Genomic DNA, 19831 nt, shown 5'->3' with positions numbered 1-19831 from the left:
CTTTTCACCTGATTTACTTAACAAAAGGCACTTGGTGGTCCAGGTATGTTCATGACATAGCACAAGTGGAGGGTGGGTCTTTCTACATTTGTTCGCTATTGATTCTCTATTGTTTCTGCAAGCAATGGGGGAGACCGATGACATTAGAGGGCACTATCAACCCAACTCCTTGAATGGCCTACTCCAAGCACGAACCACCACATTTAACCTTGGCAAGGTGACGGGGAATATGGTAGAATACAAATAGAGTAGTAGTTCCCTCTGCAAGGCAATCAAACAGGCAAAACGTCAATATCGAGACAAAGTTGACTCGCAATTCAACAGCTCAGACATGACACATATGTGGCAGGGTTTACAGACAATCACTGACTACAAAAGGAAAACCAGCTACGTCGCTGAGACCGCCGTCTTGCTGCCAGACAAGCTAAACACTTTCTTTGCCCGCTTTGAGGACAACACAGTGCCACCGACGCGGCCAGGTACCAAGGACCGTCGGATCGCCATGGACGACGTGAGTAAGACATTTAAACGTGTTAATCCTTGCAAGGCTGCCAGCCCAGACGGCATCTCTAGCTGCGTCCTCAGAGCATGCGCAGACCAGCTGGCTGGTGTGTTAACGGACATACTCTCCCTATCCCAGTCTGCTGTCCCCACATGCTTCAAGATGGCCACCATTGTTCCTGTACCCAAGAATGCAAAGGTAACTGAACTAATTGACTATCACCCCATAGCACTCACTTCTGTCATCATGAAGTGCTTTGACAGGCTAATCAAGGATCATATCACCTCCACCTTACCTGTCAACCTAGACCCACTTCAATTTGCTTACCGCCCCAATAGGTCAACAGACGATGCAATTGCCATCACACTGCCCTATCCCATCTGGACAAGAGGAATACCTATGTAAGAATGCTGTTCATTGACTATAGCTCAGCATTCAACACCATAGTACCCTCCAAGATTATCATTAAGCTCGAGGCCATGGGTCTCAACCCCGCCCTGTGCAATTGGGTCCTGGACTTCCTGACGGGCCGCCCCCAGGTGGTGAAGGTAGGAAACAACATCTCCACTTCGCTGATCCTCCACACTAGGGTCCCACAAGGGTGTGTGCTCAGCCCCATCCTGTACTCATTTTTCACCCATGACTGTGTGGCCATGCACGCCTGCAACTCAATCATCAAGTTTGCAGATGAGACAACAGTAGTAGGCTTGATTACCAACAACGACGAGACAGCCTACAGGGAGGAGGTGAGGGCTCTCAGAGTGTGGTGTCAGGAAAATAACCTCTCACTCAACGTCAACAAAACAAAGGAGATAATCGTAGAATTTAGGAAACAGCAGAGGGAGCACCCCCCTATCCACGTCAATGGGACAGCAGTGGAGAAGGTGTAAAGTTTTAAGTTCCTTGACGTACATATCACTGACAAACTAAAATGGTCCACCCACATAGACAGCGTGGTGAAGAAGGCACAAAAGCGCCTCTTCAACCTCAGGAGGCTGAAGAAATTTGGCTTGTCACCTAAAACCCTCACAAACGTTTATAGATGCACAATTGAGAGCATCCTGTCGGGCTGTACCACCGCCTGGTACAGCAACTCTACCGCCCACAACCGCAGGGCTCTCCAGAGGGTGGTGCGGTCTGCGCAACGCATCATCGGGGGCAAACTAGGACAAAAAGGCTTCTCAACAGTTTTTACCCCCAAGCAATAAGACTCCTGAACAGGTAATCAAATGGCTACCCAGACTATTTGTATTCCAACCCCTCTTTTTACCCTGCTGCTACTCTCTGTTTATCATATATGCATAGTCACTTTAACTATACAATCATGTAAATACTACCTCAATTGGCCCGACCAACCGGTGCTCCCACACATTGGCTAACTGGAATATCTGCATTGTGTCCCGCCACCCGCCACCCACCACCCACCGACCCCTCTTTTACGCTACTGCTATTCTCTGTTCATCATACATGTACATACTACCTCAATCAGCCTGACTGTATGTAGCCTCATTACTTTTATAGCCTCGCAACTGTATATAGCCTGTCTTTTTACTGTTGTTTTATTTCTTTACTTACCTATTGTTCACCTAACACCTTTTTTGCGCTATTGGTTAGAGCCTGTAAGTAAGCATTTCACTGTAAGGTCTACACCTGTTGTATTCGGTGCACGTGACAAATAAACTTTGATTTGAAACTACCTGCCCTCCAGAACACCTACAGCACCTAATGTCACAGGATGGCCAAAAATATCCTCAAGGACAACAACCACCAAGCCACTGCCTGTTCACCCCGCTATCATCCAGAAGGCGAGGTCAGTACAGGTGCTTCAAAGCTGGGACCGAGAGACTGATAAACAGCTTCAATCTCAAGGCTGTCGTGTCTTTGGCGATGCCGGATTAAGTGATATGACATGCTAATTTATAAAATGATTTCTCTGTAATTAATATTACCTGATTAAGCTAATCATGTAAATGTAATTAACTAGAAAGTCGGGGCACCACGGAAGAACGTTTAGAGCTGTTATCTTCCGAATAAACTCTTAAAATACTTAGTAATATTTTACATCGATAGCAGTCAATATTAACCCTTAACTTATTTTCAGTCTCATAATGAAAGTTGTAAATTCTTGGTTATCTTCACGAACCCTGGCTAACAAGTTGAATCAGCAATACAAAATTGGGTTTAATTATTTATTTACTAAATACCTAACTAATCACACAGAATTACAAATACACAGAATACAATGATGTCATACAGAATTCACCCCTGGTGAACGGAACCTGTATGAAAGCTGGTTACACAAAGGAAAGGGGGTTGGGCTTGAATGAAAGAGCGGGAAGATTTAGGAACACAGAAACAGCAGCTATGCTATCGTAAATACATTATCTTATGCATTCTAAATTACCGCCCATTTGGAAAAGGAAAATGCAATAAATATTTACTCTGAGCTGCGCTTCGGTAGATTGGTCGTAGATGCTGGCCGGGTTGGTCAACAGATCTTCCTGTAGTGGAAGAATGTCAATGGTGGTAAATTGGATACGTGGTGGTATCTTCGTCTGGTTGTTAGACTGGATCCGTCGTCCGTCCTTTCCTAGCCCACGTTAGCAGCGGCTAACTCAACAGCTAGGAAGTATCACTTCTGTAGTGAATAAGCTCAAAGTTCATACCAGTTCATACCATAGCTCACGCCGAGGTTGGCTTAGTTCTCATGTGTCCTTCTAACGTAGAGGCTGCAGACCTCCCATACTGGAACTAACGGTTATCTTTTCGTCAAAGGCTTATATAGTGGAGAGGGGGGAAGGAGGTGTTTCATCGTTTATAACCCCTGTCTCTTCACAGGGTTGGGCCACTGATCGAGCAGGGCACTTTCCTTATGAAAACCCAATTCTCTCATTTGGAAGCTAAAATTACATTTAATCTCCTAACAAACAATTTCAATATCAAACATTTCAATTGCATAACAATTCCATGTGACTCTGATAACTAGAGGGTGTATACTTTCTCAGGTACAGTTTATGTCGTCCTGTCATCAATCATAATGTCCCAGATAACAATGAACTGACCTCCATACTCATTACGTTATCAAGCATATTTCCAACTGGTTTTATTAACAAAATATGGTTCCTTTCCCCATTTGTTTGATGTTCCCAGACTCTCTATATTTAACAGGACAGCAGTCCTTCAGTAGGGTCAGTAAGAGAGGGGAAGGGAGAAAGGTATTTATGGGGGGGGGGTCATAAACCTTACCCACAGGCCAACGTCATGACAAGGCCATCAGACTGTTAAACAGCCATCATTAGCCCAGAGAGGCTGCTGCCTATATACAGACTTGAAATCATAGGCCACTTTAATAAATGAAACACTAGTCACTTTCATAATACCACTTTAACAATGTTTACATATCTTGTATTACTCATCTCATATGTATATACTGTATTCTATACTATTTATTGCATCTTAGCCTATGCAGCTCTGACATTGCTCATCCATATATTTAAACATTCTTATTCCATTCCTTACTTAGATGTGTGTGTATTAGGTTTTTGTTGTGGAATTGTTAGATATTACTTGTTAGATATTGCTGCACTGTCAGAACGAGAAGCACAAGCATTTCGCTCCACTCGCAATAACATCTGCTAACCATTTGTATGTGACCAATAAAATGTGATTTGATCAAGGTTTTTACCCTTAAGTGTGTGTACATTACTGTATTTATACATGGGATATTGTTTTTCAACAGGAAAAGTAAAAAAATAGCTGGTGTGCGTCTTTAAGGAATAGCTTGATATTGTTGTAGAAAAACCCATCATCATAACCCAAATAATAATGAAGATTATCTCATGTGTCCAGTTTCAACTAAAATAAAAATAAAAATAAAAAAAAACTACGAAGCACATTTTTGAACACAACATTCCAATATCGTTAACTTTCCCTTGATAGAACGCTATTCTAATTTAATTTACTTTTCTATTTGCTTATTGTGTCCAAACCTTGGTGTCAAAGTATGTGTCCGGACAATATGATTTGTCGCATTGGCATTTGAGAGGGTGCTTGGACACAAACAGATTGAGGGGGAGGAGTGATAATCAGTGTGATCATTTTACAACAGAATACAATATAATCCACTTGCTTAAACATAGCTGAGTGGTGGCATTTATTGTGCGGGAAAGGGAAAGGGGAAATTGCACCGTGACGCCAAAGTACCTAACTGGCTGGACCTCACAAAGAGGTGAGGTCCAGCGAGTACAAAGGGCTGCGAGTACAATGTCCTGCACCTGACTGCAATCTATCAGAGCAACTTTAAGTTCACTCCAGCCTTTTCTTTGGGTTGTTTTTGATGGTTGACATTTTTCTGTTCTATTTGCTAAAGGATTTTTTTGTTTTTATATTGGAAAACTGCATCCAAGCTCCCTGGAGTGCCGTGCCCTACCCCTGGAAAGTGGGTTTGCTTTTGAATGAATGCACTCCTGCCACTTCCAGACTCATAATCTCTGAGTCGTAATCCATTGTACAGTTGGGAAGGTAAGTGCATTTCAAACTTCGCTCCAGTGCAAGTAATTGCCTAAGCATAAATATAGACCGGTTACTTGAGGCAAACTACTAAGTCAGACTTTGAAAAGTAAGTGAAACAATGACCTCTTCTTTGGAAAACTGGGTCTGTATCGGTCTCTTATCAGAGAAGTCACGGGAACCATCCAAGACAAATGTCCTCTCAGTCTCTCAGTCTGTTATTCTCTCTCTCTCCCCCGCTCTCTCTCTCGCTCAGGTGCCATGAGGCTGCAACACCGTCTCTCCTGGAGCCTCTCTTTGCTACTTCTGCTCTTGTGTAAGTGCTTCTGTGCAACACGATACATTATGTAAAAATGTCACACTACTGTATCTAAGTGTATTGGTGCAACCAGACGCAGTGTATTTGACTGCTCTATTTGACCATTTGTGTATGTTGTACTTACCATATTAGTATTGAACTGATACATTATCAGTAGTCTCACGTGACAGCCTTAACAATTGGTTCTGGGTGTCAAGATTACATGAAAATGGATTCTCAAGTTTTTCAGTTTGTGTGTGATACACTGTCTTCAGTGCACACTCAACCTATGTCGTAGTTGCTTGCACCGCACTTTTGAAAGAAAACGGTTTGAGTTCAAAGCCAAGGAATACAGTACTATTGTAAACTCAGCAAAAAAAAGAAACGGCCCTTTTTCAGGACCCTGTCTTTCAAAGATAATTCGTAAAAATCCAAATAACTTCACAGATCTTCATTGTAAAAGGTTTAAACACTGTTTTCCATGCTGGTTCAATGAACCATAAACAATTAATGAACATGCACCTGTGGAATGGTCATTAAGACAGTAACAGCTTACAGACAGTAGGCAATTAAGGTCACAGTTATGAAAACTTAGGACACTAAAGAGGCCTTTCTACTGACTCTGAAAAACATCAAAAGGAAGATGCCCAGGGTCCCTACTCATCTGCGTGAACGTGCCTTAGGCATGCTGCAAGGAGGAATGAGGACTGCAGATGTGGCCAGGGCAATAAATTGCAATGTCCGTACTGTGAAATGCCTAAGACAGCGCTACAGGGAGACAGGACGGACAGCTGATCGTCCTCGCAGTGGCAGAACACGTGTAACAACACCTGCACAGGATCGGTACATCTGAACATCACACCTGCGGGACAGGTACAGGATGGCAACAATAACTGCCCAAGTTACACCAGGAATGCACAATCTCTCCATCAGTGATCAGACTGTCCGCAATAGGCTGAGAGAGGCTGGAATGAGGGCTGTAGGCCTGCTGTAAGGCAGGTCCTCACCAGACATCACCGGCAACAACGTCGCCTATGGGCACAAACCTATCGTCGCTGGACCAGACAGGACTGGCAAATAGTGCTCTTCACTGACGTGTCGCGGTTTTGTCTCACCAGGGGTGATGGTCGGATTTGCGTTTATTGTCGAAGGTATGAGCGTTACACCGAGGCCTGTACACTGGAGCAGGATCGATTTGAATTTGGATTGTCCATCATGGTCTGGGGCGGTGTGTCACAGCATCATCGGACTGAGCTTGTTGTCAGTGCAGGCAATCTCAATGCTGTGTGTTACAGGGAAGACATCCTCCTCCCTCATGTGTTACCCTTCCTGCAGGCTCATCCTGACATGACCCTCCAGCATGACAATGCCACCAGCCATACTGCTCGTTCTGTGCGTGATTTCCTGCAAGACAGGAATGTCAGTGTTCTGCCATGGCCAGCGGAGAGCCCAGATCTCAATCCCATTGAGCACGTCTGGGACCTGTTGGATCGGAGGGTGAGGGCTAGGGCCATTCCCCCCAGAAATGTCCGGGAACTTGCAGGTGCCTTGGTGTAAGAGTGGGGTAACATCTCACAGCAGGAACTGGCAAATCTGGTGCAGTCCATGAGGAGGAGATGCACTGCAGTACTTAATGCAGCTGGTGGCCACACCAGATACTGACTGTTACTTTTGATTTTGACCCCCCCCTTTGTTTCAGGGACACATTATTCCATTTCTGTTAGTCACATGTCTGTGGAACTTGTTCAGTGTATGTCTCAGTTGTTGAATCTTGTTATGTTCATACAAATATTTACACATGTTAAGTTTGCTGAAAATAAACGCAGTTGACAGTGAGAGGACGTTTCTTTATATGTCTAGAACGAGCCAAGGAGCGTGCAGCTCTGGTCATCTGAGATGATTGAGACAATAGGGTGTTTCAATCTGTGTCTTCTAAGGAAATGATGTCTTCCGCTCTAAGAGATGTAAACTTCCCTTTGTGTTTGATGGAGGTTTCCACAGAGGTTATGTGATGTAACAACAAAGCTTGACAAACATCACATCAGGCAGAACTGTCATGTGCGCTCAGTCACTGGTTGACTACCTGATGAAAGTCCTCTTCACTTCATACTAAATATAAATGTAAGAAATCATGAGCTAAGTCATGAAAAGCATAGAGACCAACCGTATCAGTGGTTAGCAGTGGAGGCTGGTGTCATTTTAAATCGGAGGACAGGCTCATTGAAATGCCCATTCATTCCACTCCTGCCATTACATTGAGCCCTTCCAATTTCTTTCTCCATCAGCCTCCATCGAAGGTTGGTAAGGTATTGATTTCCAATCACCACAGGCAACACAATAACAACGTATGATCATGTTTCTGTCCCCAGTGACTTGTGGGTACCAGTGCGTGTCGGTCCACTTCCAGACCCCGCAGCCGGTCAATGTACTCCCAGCCGGACATCTAGTTCTCCAGGTCCAGATCGACCACGGTCCCAAAGAAATTATCTCCATGATAACCTGGGAGCGGGAGCCAGAGAATGCAAAAACTCCAGGGAATCCTGGGAAAATGACGTTGATTACGTTCCCCGGTCAAGACAAACTCTTGGACGGGCGTCTGAGTCTGGAGCAGCAGGGGTCAATACTGAAGCTGGAGGGCTTTGGCGTGGCGGACAGCGGGGTGTACATCGTGACCGTCACTGACCAGGCTGGCGTCAAGACCTCTGCGCAGTGTATCGTCAAGGAGTACGGTACGACGGTCAACATGGTCTCATTAGAATATATCCAAATTGGGACTTTTAACCGTTGTTCTATGTCACCTATGCTGACTTATTGCTTCAATGGAACTATAATGACGTGTTAGTTATGTGACAATACAGCTAACAGACTTTCTGATTACGTTGCTGGTTTGAACACATTCCTAGATATTCCTTCCTGTCCCCTGGAGTTATGTTCTTATAGAGGATTAACTGTTGGGTCAGTTCTGCCTAAGCTCCTTCTTTGTCTTTATAACATAAATGTATGCTTCACTGCAGTCCAACACTCAACTTTGAGTCGGTAATATTTCAGTTTATCAGTCCAATGACTGTCTCGCGCAATCCCTCTTCAATAGTTCCAAGCTCTATATTTGTCTCTGTCAAATGTCATCTTTCCAAGTTTCTGATGTGTTTTCTCCTCACAGCCTCGTACTTCTCAAGTCCCCACCACCAAGCCTCAGTAGACAACACGCTCAACTCACACTGTTACTTCACAACACAACCAACCTCTGTTCTCTCTCCTCTCTTTCTCCTCTTTGAGACAATTTTCAGTTGCAACTTCCAAGACTCTCACACCTGGTCGCCTTCTCTTTCCTCTGTCTCTTGTCTTTCCTCTCAGAGGCTGTGCACCATCCCTCAGTGAGAGTGAACGCGTCCCACTCCTCCCTGTTCTGTGTGGAGACCTGGGGGACAGACCTTAAATTCAGCTGGCTCCACGAGCGGGCAGCCATCGCCGATGCTGTGGGACACGTGTCGCCTGATGGGAAGACCCTGTTCATCTCCTCCTCCCCCATCTGTGGTCACTTCACCTGCATGGTGAGCAACAAGTTGGTCCACAGCTCTGCCACCTACACAGCAGGTATGGTACCCCACACACTAACTAACCCCATCTTTCTCTCAGTCTCTACACCAACTCTATCTGTCTCTCATGCCTGATTCATACTACAGGGCCAAACCAAGCCAAGCTGTACTGGCATGGCCTGGTTACGCATCCACCATACCGTTTTTGTTTGGAACCGTGCTAGAAAGGATCACGTTGGCCCTATATTGCGAATCAGCCATAAGTTTACACAAACTCCATCTGTCTGTCAGTCTCTATGCCGGTGGTCACCCACCCTGGTCATGAAGAGCTACAGTGTACGCAGACTGTTCCTCTAGCTAGTGCAGCTCAAGGCTGCATCAGATGTGGTTGTGCTAGGTTGTAAGAAAACCCTGCAAACCCTGTAGTTCTCCAGGACCAGGGTTGGTGACCAATGTTCTATGTAACAGTAGTGCAAAGCATGGGTAAGAAATCTCCTCTCTCTTTGACAGACAGAACAGGCAAGTAACTTTCCCTCAAAGGCCTTGTCGAATGCAGAAACAGTCAACGCCCAAGCTAGTGCCACACTATTCATTTCCATTGAATGTACAGCCTTCTCGGTGGGTGTGAGTGGGGTGCCCTATGTAGCGTTCGGGTTAATATGTACACTGTCTATATTTCGAGAGCCAAGTCCGAGTGACTCCGAGGCTGTCCTATGGACACCATAACATTTTCCCATATTGTTTTGTCGTGACCTTGTCCTGTCTGGTCTGTCAGAGCCGTGTGAGAGAGAGGACAAAAGGACCACGGTGGCAGTGGTCTCGCTCATCATCCTGCTGGTCTGTGGAGCAGTGCTAGCTTTTCTACTGTGGAGGTACGGTAACACACACTGACAGTCACACAGTGCAGATACAAATTTCATTTTGAGCTACGGTACACACTGTAAGATAAAGCCGTATATAGCAAGGAAACAGAGGTCGCTGACAGACGGCAGAAGTGAAAAGATAAAAGAATTTTCATAAATAAACGGGATTGACACCTCAAAATGGGAAGCTACAATATCACATCAAGGCATTGCACGCTTGACATTGTCAGTTGATATTACAATTATTTTGTTTATTCTATCAGTGCAGTTTATGGGCGGCAGGTAGCCTAGCGGTTAAGAGCGTTGGGCCGGTAATCGAAAGATCGCTGGTTCGAATCCCTGAGCCGACTAGGTGAAAAATATGCCGATGTGCCCTTGAGCAAGGCACTTAACCCTAATTGCTCCTGTAAGTCACTCTGGATAAGAGTGTCTGTTAAATGACTAAAATATAAAACATGTTCAGTGTGTGGTTGTATTTACACATATTAGAGCTTCTGTTGCTTTCGGTTTAGGAGACACGGGCGATACAATAACAGAGGAGAGAGGCTTCAGGAGCATTTTGAGGACAACTTGTAACGGTGAACCATTGATTACAGTACCCAAGTACTTTCGCTACACTCCCCTACTCAAAGATGGACTCATAAAAGGACAGTAAGTGTGCAAAACGCTTTGGGAGGAGCTTCCTTCCCTGTGAGCAGCAAGACCTTTCAGTGCATTGGAACAATGTGGAAAGTGAACTGCTTTGTTGGCCAATTGACGAGTTCTAAAATTGGAAAGATCAACTTTTGCCCAGTGTGTTGCCTGTTTTTGTAGAAGCCATCATTTTTATCCCGCCTCTCATTGTACTGAACTACACTTGATATTTTTTTATATAACGCTCTAAAATGATTTGTTTTAAAAACAATTCCTTATTCTCTAACTTTTCTATATTGTAAACATATTGTATATTTTGCTGCCTGTTCTTTGTAATAAAAAGCACATTTTAAACTGTGTGAGTCTTTAGTTAAATTGATCGCTATTGTAAATCCACAATTCAGTCAGGGAATGGGAGTCAAAGTACAACCGCTCCATACATAGTGAATTTCAAAACGCTTTACGGCCATGAATAAAAGGGTGCGTTCGTGCGCGTGTCCACCTCATCAGTACATCTCTCTGGTGAAGCCGGGGATGGGGACGGTGACTCCAGGGATGATCTTGACTGTCTCAGCCTCAGACAGGGCCTCCAAGTGCTGGCGGATGAGGTCGCTGCGCTGCTCCAGCTCCAGGGCCTCCTGCTTCCTGGACAGGTCCTCTCCCATACAGGCCTGTTGAGCCTCTATGGACTACAGAGAGTGCCTGGTACACAGGGTCACAGAACAGCAACACGGGGTTAGATGGTGGGGGGGGGGGTCCTTACATCAAACGGCAATATGCTATGAAAAGTAGCACATGATATGTTCAGTATGCTGTGAAAGAGTCATACGAGGTGGATATATGATGTGCTCACTTACATAGCAACTCAATAACACATGCACTCACATAGACTTGGCTAGTTTCTGCTGTAGCGCTTCTATGGTGGCTCCCAACGGCTTAGCCTCTTCCACCAGTCCAGAATGCACCTACAGAGATCACAGAGTCAAGGTATGGACACACATTATATACTGAACAAACATATGAACGCAACATGCAACAATTTCAATGATTTTACTGATTTAGAGTTCATAGAAGGAAATCAGTCAATTAAAATAAATTCATTAATTTAAGGATTTCACTTGACAAGTCATGGCGCAGCCATGGGTGGGCATAGGCCCATCCACTGGGAAGCCAGACCTAACCAATCAGAATGAGTTTTTCCCCATAAAAGGGCTTTATTCAGACAGAAATATTCCTCAATTTCATCAGCTGTCCAGGTGGCTGGTCTCAGATGACCCCGCAGGTGAAGAAGCCGGATATGGAGGTTACACGTGGTTTGCGGTTGTGAGGCCGGTTGAACGTACTGCCAAATTCTCTACAACTACATTGGAGGCGACTTATGGTAGAGAAATGAACATTCAATTCTCTGGCAACAACTCTGGTGGATAATCCTGCAGTCAGCATGCCAATTGCACACTACCTCAAAACTTGAGACATCTGTGGCATTGTGTTGTGTGACAAAACTACACATTTTAGTGGCCTTTTATTGTCCCCCAGCACAAGGTGCACCTGTGTAATGATCATGCTGTTTCAGCTTCTTGATATGCCACACCTGTCAGGTGGATGGATTGTCTTGGAAAAGGAGAAATGCTCACTAATGCGGATGTAAACTAATTTGTGCACACAATTTGAGAGAAAAAATGTTTTTGCATATGGAACATTTCTGGTATCTTTTACATCAGGTCATGAAACACGGGACCAACACTTTACATGTTGCGTTCATATTTCTGTTCAGTATACTATGACAAACAGAGACACTGCTCCTTTTCCATGACAAAGTCAACCTTTACAACAACTCAGGTCCTCTGAAGGGTCAATCTGTGCAGGCTTTCATAGAACAAACGTCTGAACACACAACGACCCTCCAGGACCAAAGAATAGCCACAACTAAGAAGGGCCGTCTAGAATTGTCCTCTTTGCTTTCTGAACTCTATGCTAGTCAATACTATCTTATCACCATCTATGCTCTCTATGGTTCTTGGTCTAGCCTCTAGCTCTCACACAATAGCTGATTCATAGATTCCACTTCTTGTTCGGATCTACTGTACTCTACTGTATATATGATGTTACTGATCCAGAACACATTCATGAGAAACCTAGGCGATCTGCCTTCCCTGCATTGACAACCAGTCTTATCTAATCCCTCCCTGTGCATTCCAGACACTGCTATTGTTATTGCCTCTGGAGTGGACTTCCTTACCAGGACTATATGTATTTATGTCTATGGAGATGGACAGGGCCCTGTGGAGCGCTAACAAAGGAAAATGGCTGTGCTGCTCTGATTAGAAGGGAGATCAGTTGAAGGGTGGAGAGAGCAGCTTAGGTCAGTGCGTCTCAGAGAGACGGGGGAGGGAGGTCTAATGGGTTTAGTGGATGTATAGCATGAGAAGAACCCAGTGTAAGAGCTAAGCATGTCATTAATGCTTAACAAGAGCCTTTCTAAGGATTAGCTCTGGATACTTGGTGGTCTTCCCGAGGCCTCTATCTACGTCTGTCCTCAATATCAATATTTAGTCAAAATAGTATGTTGCATTGAAATACATTTTCCATTGTGTGCCCTAATGAGCAGGACTCCGTACTCACAGCCGTGTGCTGCCAGTGCAGCTGACTGCAGGCCTGCTGGAGCTGGTGGGCCCTCTTGCGCAGGTTGAACCCAGTGGTGATCCGCTGCCCCTCCAGGTCATTCTGGCTCTGAAGGGACATAAGAGATGGGGGCATCAGACACCCCACAGAGGAGGGAGATGAGTAAGAGTCTTATGGTGCAGTTATAAGGAATATGGGGCCCGTATTCAGAAAGTCTCAGAGTCGGTGGGCTGATATAGGATCAGTCTTGCCTTTTAGATCCTAATGAATAAGATTATATGGAGAAGGGGGACCTGATCCTACAGTAGATTACCACTCCAACTCTGAGACGCTCTTGGAGAGGATGATCTTGCTATACTTAGTCAGATACACTTCAGTTTATGAAAATGGCCAATCATGGCAGTTTTCTTTAAAGTAACATGTCCTTCGAACTTATCCCCAAAACATGCTTATGTTTTCAAAAGAGGATGACAATGTCCTCTTCAGACTGTGTGAGTGAGAATGCCAACAACCCCCGGGCACACATTACAATCCCCTCGTAAAGAGGATATACAGCATTTATTGATCAGACTCCCGTTCCTGTTCAATGCTTCTGTACTGTATATCGATCAGGATGATATTCTTCGGATACAGTTTACACCGCTTCAGCCTGAGCCAAATAAAACAAGTGCTACCTCATGCCTTTGAAATAAACCCATATGTCCTGCTCAGCTTAAACAATCCCCTACATCAGCATTCCAATACAACAGTTACTGAAGTCCGCTTGCTGGTGTCTTTGCAATACATTCATGTCCATAATTATTGGCACCCTTGATAAAGATGAGCAAAAAATTCTGTATTAAATAAATAATAGAAGTACTGAGCTATATTGTATATAATATTTGACAGTAGCGTCTGACCATAGCACCGCCTGGAGTGTGATGAACGCAATGGCACTTGAATTAGAACCGGTGCTATTTGGCCACATATACAGCATATACAGAAGCATACAGTGAATTTGTAAAGAATTCAGACCCCTTGAATTTTTCCACATTTTGTTAGGTTACAGCCTTTCCTAAAATGGATACCAAAAAAAAATCCTCATCAATCTACACTCAATACCCCATAATGACAAAGCAAAAACAGGTTTTTAGACATTTTTGCAAATGCATTAAAAATAAAAAACAGAAATATCACATTTACATAACTATTCAGACCCTTTACTCAGTACTTTGTTGAAGAACCTTTGGCAGCAATTACAGCCTTGAGTCTTCTTGGGTATGACGCTACAAGCTTGGCACACCTGTACTTTCTGAGGTACTCCCATTCTTCTCTGCAGATCCTCTCAAGCTCTGTCAAGTTGGATGGTGAACTTCACCGCCACTCAAGGACATTCAGAGACTTGTACCGAAGCCACTCCTGCGTTGTCTTGGCTGTGTGCTTAGGGTCATTGTCCTGTTGGAAGGTGAAGTCTGAGTTCCTGAGCACTCTGGAGCAGGTTTTCATCAAGGATCTCTCTGTACTTTGCGCCATTCATCTTTCCCTCGATCCTGACTAGTCTCCCAGTTCCTGCCACTGAAAAACATCCCCATAGCATGATGCTGCCACCACCATGCTTCACCGTAGGGATGGTGCCAGGTTTCCTCCAGACATGAGCCTTGGCATTCTGGCCAAAGAGTTCAATCTTGGTTTCATCAGACCAGAAACGCTTGTTTCTCATGGTCTGAGAGTCTTTAGGTGCCTTTTGGCAAACTCCAAGCGAGCTGTCGTGTGCCTTTTACTGAGGAGTGGCTTCTGTCTGGCCACTCTACCATAAAGGCCTGATTGGTGGAATGCTGCAGGGATGGTTGTCTTTCTGGATGGTTCTTCCATCTCCACAGAGGAACTCTGGAGCTCTGAGTGACCATCAGGTTCTTGGTCACCTCCCTGTCCAAGGCCTTCTTCCCCGATTGCTCAGTTTGGCCGGGCGGCCAGCTCTTAGGAAGACTCTTGGTGGTTCCAAACTTCTTCCATTTAGGAATGATGGAGGCCACTGTGTTCTTGGGGACTTTGAATGCTGCAGAAATGTTTTGGTACCCTTCCCCAGATCTTTGCCTCGACGCAATCCCGCCTCTGAGCTCTATGGACAATTCCTTCGACCTCATGACTTGGTTTTTGCTCTGACATGCACTGTCAACTGTGGGACCTTATATACACACATGAGTGTGCCTTTCCAAATCATGTCCAATAAATTGAATTTACCACGGGTGGACTCCAATCAAGTTGTAGAAACATCTCAAAGATGAGAAATGGAAACAGGACGCACCTGAGCTCAATTTTGAGTCTTCTAACAAAGGGTGTGAATACTTATGTTTTTATTTTTAATACATTTGCAAAAATTTCTAAAAACCTGTTTTTGCTTTGTCATTATGACAATGGATGAGGAATTTCCTTTATTTAACCCATTTTAGAATAAGTCTGTAACATAACAAAATGTGGAAAAAGTGAACGGGTCTGAATACTTTCCGAATGCACTGTATACAGAAAAGTATCTCATACCTACGGTAAAATATGGTGTTGGATCTTTGATGTTATGGGGCTATTTTGCGGGCCCTTGTTGAGGCCCTTGTTAAGGTCAATGGCATCATGAACTTTTTTTTACCTAGTAGTAAGTATCAGAACATTTTAACCCAAAACCTTGTTTCCTCTGCCAAGAGACTGACAATTGGCCGGAAGTGGATCTTCCAGCAAGACAATAACCCCAATCCAATCAAAATCCACAAAGAAATGGTTAATTGACCACAAAATTAACATTTTGCAATGGCCATCAACATTGTGAACACACTGCCACCCCATGGTGAACACACTGCCACCCCATAACCCCACTGCCACCCCATGGTGGCAGTGGGGTTATGGTATGGGCAGGCATAAGCTAAGGACAATGAACACAATTGCATTTTAGCGATGGCAATTTGAATGCACTGAGATACCGTGACTACATCCCGAGGCCCATTGTTGTGCCATTCATCCGCCACCATTACCTCATGTTTCAGCATGATAATGCACAGCCCCATATCATAAGGATCTGTACACAATTCCTGGAAGCTGAAAATGTCGCAGTTCTTCCCTGGCCTGCATACCCACCAAACATGTCAACCATCAAGCATATTTGGGATGTTCTGGATCGACATGTACGACAGCGTGTTCCAGTTCCCGCTAATATCCAGCAACTTCACACATCCAATGAAGAGGAGTGGGACAACATTCCACAGGCCACAATCAACAGCCTGATCAACTCTATGCGAAGGAGATGTGTCGCACTGCATGAGGCAAATGGTGATCACACCAGATACTGACTGGTTTTCTAATCCAGCCCCTACTTTTTTTTAAGGGTATCTGTGACCAACAGATGCATATCTTTATTCCCAGTCATGTGAAATCCATAGATTAGGGCTTAATGGATTTATTTCAATTGACTGATTTCCTTATATGAACTGTAACTCAGTAAAATCTTTGAAATGGTTGCATGTTCAGTTAATATTTTTGTTTGGTGGTATATATATTTATTTTTCAAGTATTTTCATTTGTATTCAAACGGGGCTAGCATGAAATGAGAGGGGAGACAGAGAAGGAGGGAGATGCAGAATAGGGTATGGGCCGGGATTTGTACCCGCTCTGGCTAGACCAGCCTCAGGCACGTATACAGTTTGTAATGGGCAGCAAGCATATTATTAAAATGCCGTCCAAAAACACTTAGAAATACCAAACATCCCTTTTTTTATTAGTTTGTTATGGGAGTTGCCCTATACGCCTAATGGAATCAATTTCCATACTGTGTAAAATGGTCTCTGACTGTACATCCACACAAGCCCCCACCCTCCCCAGTTTCCATTCCCCGACCCTGACTTCCTGTGCTACTAATAACATGTATCGCTCTCCTCCTCCCTCAATACACAGATAGTTCCACCCACACATTATTTTGTAGGAGTAGGTTGAAGTTGCCCCTAGACACTGATCTAAGCTCAGTCTTGTGTTTTTACCTCTAATGTTTAAGGTTAGGATTTGGGGAGGGTAAACTGATCCTAGATCAGTCCTCTAGCACCTGTATCCTTGTAGAGGTCATGGTCTCCCTCAGCTGTAGGGAAACCTGCATCTCCTCCTCAGCTCGGGTCACGTTGTAGTGGGTGAACTGCTCCCACTCTTGGTGTGTGGAGGCACTGCAGGGTAAAAGACAATAAATCAGCCACAGTTATACATCGGTAAGTACTGTACACTATAAGTACTGTGTTATAAATGAGAAAATGTTTCAGGTTCAGAGGATCAGAAGAGGTTCAGTGGTCCAAAAGAACATAAATCAAGATTTAGGTAAAGGCTGAGAATTTGTCTGCCATTGAGTGTTCTGCTATCTAAACACCGATACAAAGTATTTAGGGGTGACGATTATGTAAAACAAAATTCCTAGAAATATCCTAGAATTATACAGTATAATTTCACTCATGATCATCTCACTATCATCTCCTTTATTCTACACATGTTGACTCAATCGGTTGACAAGGCACTACTCTGCTCCCGTCCTTACCTAGTGGGTACGTGGGTGGGGTCAGGCTTGAAAGATATTGTCAGGTGACCTGTCTGTGAGTGACAGGCATGATAGATCCACATCCAGAGCTTCAGTCTCGTTGGTTAGGTCAAAGGTCAGCTGTTGGTGGGCTTCCTTGAGACAGCTTAAAGTTAAATGGAATAAACTTTATTGATGCTACATTGCTAAGAAGGGAAATTAGATTAATCACCCGCATAGAACTACAGACACACAAGCATACATCAGTATAGATCCTTTTAAATTACTAGAGGGGATATGTCATAAACCCTCAAAGTTCCAGAATGGTATGATAATGGCAGCCGTTTTGGTCAGGGAGAAATTCAAATGGAATGAATGGGAGTAGAGGCATACATGATAAATAAAAGGCATGTGATGTATCAGAAATTGTGTAAAAGAATTGTCATCCTAAAATATTGTCATATAATTATGAATACAGTTTACACAGGTTTTAGACCAATTTTCTGTATGAATAGCCTCTAAAATATCATCAACTGATTTAAGCCAGTGTATGGCTGTGGATTGATTGCATTGTTTGTATGGACTATTGGCATATTGGCAGTTAATTTGAAAAAAGATTGGAATCATTCCAATAAAACTGTCTGGCTAGTTAGCTAATAAACATACTGTCAAGATAATCTTCAAATTGATTGTTTTCACAATATTTTAATCACAGCACTGGCTGCCCTACTCCCTGACCAAAATGGCTGACCTTTTATACCGTCATAAGATAGCTAACGTCCATTCTAGTGTTCTAATTCCTAATTATATGCATACATCAGCACACATAGGCTACAGAACGCAGCGGAATGTTAACGAATCCTGTCAAATGTGCTGCAATTCATCTTAATGAAGCAATGGTGAAAATTAAATCAAGACGACACACCTGCCTCCAATTGTCAGTACCATCCACCCGTTTCGGTTTCACATCGCATTATCCTTTATTTTTAAGAGCAACACAGCTGCATGTTAGATAGAAACCCTTTATGTTCCATGGATCAATTAAACCATATCCCGAGTACACAACCAAAGACCTACAGTTAAATCTCTATCCTGCATTACCAGAGCTGCTCAAAGGCCTTGCTGATGTGCTGCTGCAGCTCTTGCTGCATGGTGTCCATCATCTGGGCCTCCCTCTTCAGCTGGCCCTCCAGGGGGGTCACTGACCAGCTCGCTCCCCCGCCGACCCTCTCTCTGGGTCAGACACTCCACTACCACTTCCAGGGGCACGGCCGTTTCCGCCAGGGCCCTCTCCGTCTCTTCCTTTACCTGGGAGAGAGACAGAGACAGACAGACATGGTTGACAATACAGTTTGTACTAAACGCCCAAGGTAGATCCGCTAGATGATTAAACATGTGTGCTATCATTCATTGTCAACCAACACACATACTTCCAGAAATAACAAAAATAACACCCCTCAGGCATAATTAGATTATGATTATCTTACCTAATAAGGGTAGGATTTGGGTAGAGTAGACTGCACCAGACTACACAACAATGCATACAAATAGCATAGTAGAATGTCGATTCCCAAAGGTCCCTAGAGTTAACAAATTAGGGACACTGACAGATTGTGTTCTGTGACATGCGTACTACAGTATAAGTGTTGATGATGTTTTTGGTTAGTAAAGTGAGTTGAACATTAAGTAGTTCTCCCACAACAAGTATTAGTGACATTTACATTACATTTTACATTTTAGTCATTTAGCAGACGCTCTTATCCAGAGTGACTTACAGTCGTGAATGCATACATTTCATTAAAAAAAAATCTCCGTACTGGTCCCCCGTGGGAATCGAATCCACAACCCTGGCGTTGCAAACACCATGCTCTACCAACTGAGCCACACGGGACCATGACCTGTGTCAGAGCTTTGATCTCTCTCTCCATTGCCTGTACGCAGAACTGCAGTCTGTCCTTCTGCTCAGTGACCTCATTGATCCTGTCAACCAGCCTGTCTCGGCTGTCACTTTCATCCCAGCGTGTCTGACAGAGAGACGGAGAAGAGCCCACGGTCACACACAGTATTACTTTGTTATTACGGGGTATAGATGTGAACATGAGTTGGTCATCTCTCTGTCAATGCATTTGGCCTGCTGGCTGGCATCAGGCATCCATAACAGTCCCTGTCTCTCCGTCTCTCTACCTTACAGGCTGCCTGGTGCCTCAGGGCCCACCCATCTTGCCTTGTCTGCTGTGAATGGTGGCGTTGGTGCTCGGCGGTGTCCGTGAGCAGCTTGTTATTGGTCTCCCAGTCTGTCACTCAGTAACGCTGACCGGGCTTCCTACTCGTAGTGGTTATTCCTACCAACAT

General features: G+C 44.2%; 1 protein-coding gene and 1 pseudogene across 1 annotated transcript; one reads left to right on the top strand and one right to left on the bottom strand.

Moving 5' to 3' along the window:
• Positions 1-7662: 7662 nt before the first annotated feature.
• On the top strand, positions 7663-10627 carry LOC115165466 (uncharacterized). Its single transcript, XM_029718602.1, has 4 exons — positions 7663-8038; positions 8664-8903; positions 9621-9717; positions 10221-10627. The coding sequence occupies exons 1-4, from the start codon at positions 7663-7665 to the stop codon at positions 10282-10284; spliced, it is 777 nt and encodes a 258-aa protein (XP_029574462.1). The 3' UTR covers positions 10285-10627.
• Positions 10628-17008: 6381 nt separating this feature from the next.
• Positions 17009-19831, bottom strand: LOC115165458 (tektin-2-like; annotated as a pseudogene).

The sequence above is a fragment of the Salmo trutta genome, chromosome 3, assembly GCF_901001165.1.
Source record: "Salmo trutta chromosome 3, fSalTru1.1, whole genome shotgun sequence".
Classification (NCBI taxonomy): Eukaryota; Metazoa; Chordata; class Actinopteri; order Salmoniformes; family Salmonidae; genus Salmo; species Salmo trutta.
This window is presented reverse-complemented; position numbering and strand designations above follow the sequence as displayed.

Coding starts and splice junctions, on each gene's coding strand:
- LOC115165466 (XM_029718602.1), top strand. CDS start 7,663: ATGTTTCTGTCCCCAGTGACTTGTGGGTACCAGTGCGTGTCGGTCCAC. Junction 8,039..8,663: donor GTGTATCGTCAAGGAGTACG/GTACGACGGTCA, acceptor CTTTCCTCTCAG/AGGCTGTGCACCATCCCTCA. Junction 8,904..9,620: donor CTCTGCCACCTACACAGCAG/GTATGGTACCCC, acceptor CTGGTCTGTCAG/AGCCGTGTGAGAGAGAGGAC.